General features: G+C 35.8%; 1 protein-coding gene across 1 annotated transcript; it reads left to right on the top strand.

The window, feature by feature from the left end:
* LOC109222776 lies at positions 1117–5937 on the top strand. The gene is made up of 5 exons (XM_019387094.1): positions 1117–1299; positions 1620–1719; positions 2608–3592; positions 4590–5164; positions 5387–5937. Exons 3-4 carry the CDS (start codon positions 2709–2711, stop codon positions 5044–5046), a joined length of 1341 nt encoding a protein of 446 aa, XP_019242639.1. The 5' UTR covers positions 1117–1299; positions 1620–1719; positions 2608–2708; the 3' UTR covers positions 5047–5164; positions 5387–5937.

Raw genomic sequence — 6751 nt, forward strand, 5'->3', positions numbered from 1 at the left:
TATATTGTTCAAATAAGGAAAGGATTGAAAGAATATGTAGGAAGATTTACTTAAAACTAACTTAAATTGTTTATACATTACAGCACAATTTATTACTATTAATATCAATATATAAATTAGAGTATCTTATATACGTTTTACTTATCCAATAATGTAATTGTACTTTTGATTTAATAAGGGTATATATTATAACATGTAAAAAAACTTAAAGCATATTGTAATATTTATTATTACTATAAACTGTTATTATTTTGAAAATATTGGCATGCCGTGTCGTTTGTAAACTTACTTAAAGATATTTTCTTACTAATGTGCCTATAAGTTTCGTTTAGAATGTATAATCAACTTCAATTTTTAAAAACATAAAACGTATCTAGTATTAGTAAATATCTAATGTATGTGTAGAAAAGATGTTATATTAATTTACACAAATAAAATAAGAAACAAATTTATGTAACCTAAATATTAGGAGTTTATTCAAAGTTCAAATAAGGAAATTTAATAATAAAAAATTTAGTTGATTTTGAAGTCCTAAATATTAGGAAATTAACTTAAATTACAGTATTTTCCAATATAAAATCTATTTTGAAGGGTAAAAAGGGCGAACGACATTTCGCTAAGGGTCTTCGTGTTATATATATATATATATATATATATATATATATATATATATATATAGGATATTGTTTTTACTCTTCGTTTCTATTTTGTTTGACATATTCTTGTAAGCGTCTAGCAAATATTTCCTTAACTCAATTATGTTGGTCATTTTGATTTATATTATCATGTTTTATTAATACATTGAATATTTATTTTTATTTTATAAATATCTAAAAAATATTTTTTACATTTCATTAGGAAGCCCGACTCTGAAAAAAAAATATCAAAAAAATAATAAACTAGAGAAATAGAACAATTCATACCTTCATGCTTTCTACAAATTAAAACCCTAAAAAAATGTTAGCCATAGAGGTGAATTTGGTAGAATTTACTATTTATGTGGTATTATGCACGTGCAGATCACGTGATAATAATATTAGTAGGAGATGTGTTGGCGCCAACGAAAGATGAAGTTGGTTATTTTTACGAAATTGGAATCCGAAACCAACTCTTTGTCTTCCATTATATTTCTTCTCTATTATCATTTCCTCCAAAACCCTAATCCTTCCCCTTATTGAGAATTGTATGAATCTTGAAAAATAAAAGAAATATTTGAAGGAGGATCAAGAAAGAAATTAATAGAATCCGGGATTCACTTATTATGCAAATTTGAAGCTACAAACTGTTGTTTTTATTCAGGTACTTAATTATCATATCAAGATTTTCCTCTTCTTGCTTGTGGTCGTTGTGGTTTGGTTTAATGCTTTCATTTCCTTTGTGCTTTTCTGTAAACGTTATGTGTTATTTTGGTAACTGTCGTGTTCGGGCCAGCTTGCACGCACCTTAATTAATTTCGTGAGTACCTAGTACTCGTCCCGTCAGCACAGGTAACTCTGTCCACCAACGCTTGGACAGATGAAAAGAAATCATCTAATATTTTGCCTATGCTGGATTTCACAAACATTATGTGTTAATGTTGACAATTGTTTTTTTTCTTTGGTTTTCTTTTTCCCCTTTAGGGTATTTCAATTTGAGGGGCTTTTTTCCTTGAGCTGCTTCTTGAGAGGTGGCTCCATCTACAGGAAGACATTGTCAATACAAGGATGCTATATACATAAGGTAATATTTCTTGTGTAATAGATTTACCATTTAGCTGCCTATTTTCGTTCCTTAAGTGACTTCTGTTTATTTGAAAACTCAAATTTTTATGCAAATATGGAAATTTGGTTAAGCAGGTAAAATATGATTATGAGAGGTTCTATCTTCCTTTTTTTTTCTTTCTTTTTTATGCAAAGGAAAATGTTATTGTATATTAACACTTGGCACAAAAGGGGAATTTATAGGGTGCATAACTCCTATTAAGTCCTTGATATAATATTCTAGTACAAATGGTATGTCTGTGTGTGTGGGTGGGGTGGGTGGGTGGGTGTTATAGCATCAAGCTGAATTATCTGTTTTCCCTTCATATTTGATAGTTTTGGCAACCTTTTTGCTTGTTTTATGTTGGTAATTTTTACTTTTGTTCTATACATGACTATGTGGAGAAATCAGGAACTGTAGGATGGTGATTATGGTAGTTTCTGAATTGAAAACATATTAACACCATTTAATATTTTAATCTATTTAAAGCATTTTTTTTGTGGATGAAATTGCAATCCCACTTAACTGAGTAAATATGCGATCTTTGTTCTCCTTGTGCATTCTATTATGAGAATTACTTCACCTTTCTGCTTTTAAAAGCCAGATAGCAGCCGAACCTGGTAAATGGTGGCCATCTTCTCCACCCCAAGTGGATTGAGGTGCGAGAATTAGGATTTAGACGTATATCCTTATGTGATTTCCTGCATGAAATGGTGCTTGTTATGAATGTTACATTGTCCCTATAATACCCCACTCCTCAATAGCCCATCTTTATGTGTACCCCGGCCTGTTCTATTGCATTAAATGGAATCGCTTTGTGCAGCCTAGTAAATGGTATTCTGAAGGTGATGTTTAATTGTATTTCAGTGATGGACTCTTAAGTATGTAAGTGGAGGCAGTACCATCCTAGAACATATGCACCAGTAAGTGAAAATAAAGTTGAGGCCCTTGCACCACCGACTTTACTCATGGATTCTGAGCAAGAGAGTGAAGGAAGAAGAGATTCAGATGCTACTTTAGATGAAAGTGAAATAGGGTCATCTAAAAGTTCAGAATATTCTCAATCCATCTCGTCTTCGTCATCAGGCTCTTCTTCAGATGATTACATCCAAGTGGATCCAAAAATAGTATTCAACTCTGTCCCATCGGGTGTAGAATCTTCTAAATCTCACTCCGATGCGAAACTTATATCTCAAAGTGATACGTGCCATCAATTGGAAGAATCCTCGAAAACTTCTACAAGTTCCACCTCACAGGTTTCAGATGTCACTCATGAATCTGCATTCCCGACCATGTCACCTACACAATCTCCTTCTATACAGGTGATGGAAAGGCAGGCAGTTTTTGATCCCAATAGAATTCCCTCTTCCGTTTTTGGGAGTAAGGATTCGTCCTCTAAGGAATGGAGCAGTGCTTCTAACGAATCATTGTTCAGTATCCACACTGCTGGAAATGGTAGTCCTGCAAGGGATGATATTGTAATGACTGATGGAGATTTCAAACGGTCAAAGAAACGAGACAACTCATGTGCAGCATTAGATAAATATGAAGAAATTAATAAGTCTGGCAAGCCAACTAGGTTTAGGCAGCCCTTGCCAGCTGCAAAAGGAAGAGAATGTAAGGAAAAGATACATGAGAAAGGAAGGAATGTAAATGCTGTAAACAACCTGTTACCAGCAGGTTCAGATGAACCAACAAAGAGAGTTGTCCGTTTTAGAGAGGAAATAAAAGTAGGAGACATCAGAAATCATTCTGCTGCCCTTGGCCTCTCTGATGGAAATAAAGGCTTTAGGGACTCCTGCACTGCCGTTTGCCATTCTGATGGGAATGGCACGTCTTCTGTCTTTCCAATGTGAGTAACAATTCTTCTTTTTTGGGTTTCTGTACAGATAAGAATTTTTATCGCTAATTAATTGTTTAATGCATGCATTTAGTTATTGGATTTCCACGAGTTAAACAAAGAGACAACCTGCTTATTTGTTCATTAATTAAGCGCTTTTCATTAATGTGTGAATATATAGATAGAGACCATCTATATTGTGAAAGTGTAAGAGTTCTTTCTGTCTTATCTCTAACTTACATGCTCATACATGGGCCATTAAAGACGATTTGAAAGTGTAAACCAAAAACTAAACCTCATAAACACCTCTACTAACATAAAGTTGAAATATGCACTTGTGGTACTTTTAATACTATAACTTATGCACAGAGGCAACATCGCTAATTGTATTTGGTAGCAGATGACAGAACAAGGATACAGACAAAAGGTCCTGGATCATTTAAGATTGTCTGGAAAGATTTGACAATAAGAATGCATCAGACCATATTTGTAAATGGATATCCGAGTTAAAGATTGCTAAATATTAATGATTACAAGCAAAACCTGATGACAAACTTGGCACGAGAAGAAGCTTAAAGTGCATTATTAAATATGGACAATTAACTTAGCTTGGAAAGTATTATGCAATTTCCTATTAGAGAATCACTTTGCTTAACAAGCAAAATATCCATACTCTTCTGTACTGCAAATCATCTCTCTTTAGTTTATTTACATGCTTATATTTATTTTTGCTTTTCTATTTTTATTTTATGGTATAAGAGACCTCAACCAAATAACGTAGTTTTACTCAAAATAAGGAAACATAGGCGATCAGGTTTTGATGCGACCGGTTTTGGTCTAAATGAGTTGGCGATTGTAGGTTTCTTTGTTCACCTACTCTTCAATGTCTCATGGGATAGTATTTCAGTCCTCTTTGGGTACTATTTGAGTCTATGGGCATGTAAATGAAAGTTCCTACTTCCCCAATATTGTGTTTTTGGCTGATATGGAAAGCACTCTCTCTATGCAGAAAAAAGAAGTCTTCTTGGTGGTCATGCTGTTGTTCTTGTAGTAGCGGTTCTTGCTGCTCAAGTTGGCCAAGCTGCTCGTTGAAGTGCTCAGGTTGCTCTTGTAAGTGGTTAAGCTGCTCAGGTTGCTCTTGTAAGTGGCTAAGCTGCTCAGGTTTCTCCTTTAAGTGGCTAAGCTGCTCGAGTTTCTCTTGTAAGTGGCTAAGTTGCTCAGGTTGCTCTTGTAAGTGGCCAAGCTGCTCAGGTTGCTCTTGTAAGTGGCCAAGCTGCTCAGGTTGTTCTTGTAAGTGGCCAAGCTGCTCAGGTTGCTCTTGTAAGTGGCCAAGCTGCGCAGGTTGCTCTTGTAAGTGGCCAAGCATGCCTGTCGGCTGCTGCAAATGGCCATGCAGCCATGGTGGTTGCTGCAAATGGCCGAGCTGCCAATGTAAGTGTTTTACCTCGCTACGCTGCTGCTCCTAGTGTCCAACTTCTCGTAGCAACTGCAAGTGCCTGACATGGCAAAGCTCTGTGCGCAACTTTTTTGCACTGTAGCTGGGCGTTCTGCTTTGTGGGACTATAAATTATTTGATCTTGCCAGGTATGCCTCTCTCTCTCTCTCTCTCTCTCTCTCTCTCTCTCTCTCTCACTCACTCAATTATATGATAAATTGGCCTACCTTTATTGAAAATTTCTACTTATTGTGACTTTTCTACTTCTTGTTGTTTCATGATATTGAACGTCATATGTAATACATTCTAAAGAATCTTTTAGTTATGGTCATTGTAGAGACTTGATAGAGTAATTCTTTTCATCTATGCAGTTTGACGGAAGAGGAACGGTGTATGTGAAAAGGATAGCCTGAGCACCAGCATACCCATTGAGCTCTGCAGTGGCTTCTAAGGAGCATTCCAAAAGCTATTGTACCTGCCTCGTGTTCGTGTGGTTCATGCCCTTCTTGATTCCTTCCATCTCTACTCTAGCTGTTGCTTAGGACGAGAAGGCCCAATTCCATTTCGGCCCTCCTCCTACTTCTGCCTCGTTCATTAAAAATGCTTGCCACCCACATGCATAGGTTCCGTAGAATCAAGAGAATTTAGAAGTTTTAAGTATGCATAATGTTATCAGCAGCAACAAGCTTGGCAAAATTGTGGAGATTCATAGTAGCTAATCTATTCAAGCATTGAACAATGTCCAATAACTTGAATTCTTTTAGTGTATATAAGTAGGCAGTGGGGCTTAGATATATTTGTTGCCTCACATTACTTAGTCCATCATTGCGCAACCATTTCTTTCCTTTTTCAAGCTGGGAGAAGAAAAGGTGGGAAGAGAGAATATGGAGGTGGTCAAGTGAACACCCTTCATTGGAGAATTATATTGTGTATATAGAAAATTATACTTCATTTATAGGTTAAAACTATTTTTTACACATGCATATTAAAGCTTGAATACCCTTAGCGAAATTTTTGGCTTCGTCTCTGGTTAGTACGTCTTTGGATATTATTTAGGGCAAAATTGGTATGAAGTTATTCAAGTAAAGTTTTTTTCTTCATACTCTCATATTTCAATTCGTGGACCTGAAAAGGGGTTCACCATGCATGGAGATAGTTCTTCTTAATGTCCATATAGCTCCTACCAATATGAGCAATTCTTTCAAGGGTGTTACATTAGTGTTTTGCTATATGGATCTAAGGGTGTGTTTTGTATGGAGAAAATATTTTTCAACCTTTTTTATGTTTGGTCGGCCAAAATATTTTGAAAAATAAATTCCTTAAAATTAGGATAACGATTAACCTAATGAAAGTGGGGGAAAGAAATTCCATATGTGGCATTCCACGCCCCACCTTCACGCCCACACCCTCAACCCCACACACCCTCATCCCCGACGTCAGTCTCATGCCACCTTGCCATCCACGTGGCCATGACCATGACCCCACCCACCCTATCCGCCCACCTCTCACCATACATACATCAAGTTTATTTTAGTAGGAAAAGAAGATTGAAGAAAAAAGTTTATTTTAGAGCCTGTTTGGATTAGCTGATTTGAAGTAGCTGATAAGCATTAGCTGCTGAAAAGCACTTTTAAGTGCTGAAACTGTTTTAATAAATAAGCAGTTACGTGTTTGGGTACAAGTGGTGAAATTGATATTAAGTTGTTGCAGTATTTGATAAAAAAAAAGTGCTGATA

Source organism: Nicotiana attenuata, chromosome 2 (genome assembly GCF_001879085.1).
Source record: "Nicotiana attenuata strain UT chromosome 2, NIATTr2, whole genome shotgun sequence".
Lineage (NCBI taxonomy): Eukaryota > Viridiplantae > Streptophyta > Magnoliopsida > Solanales > Solanaceae > Nicotiana > Nicotiana attenuata.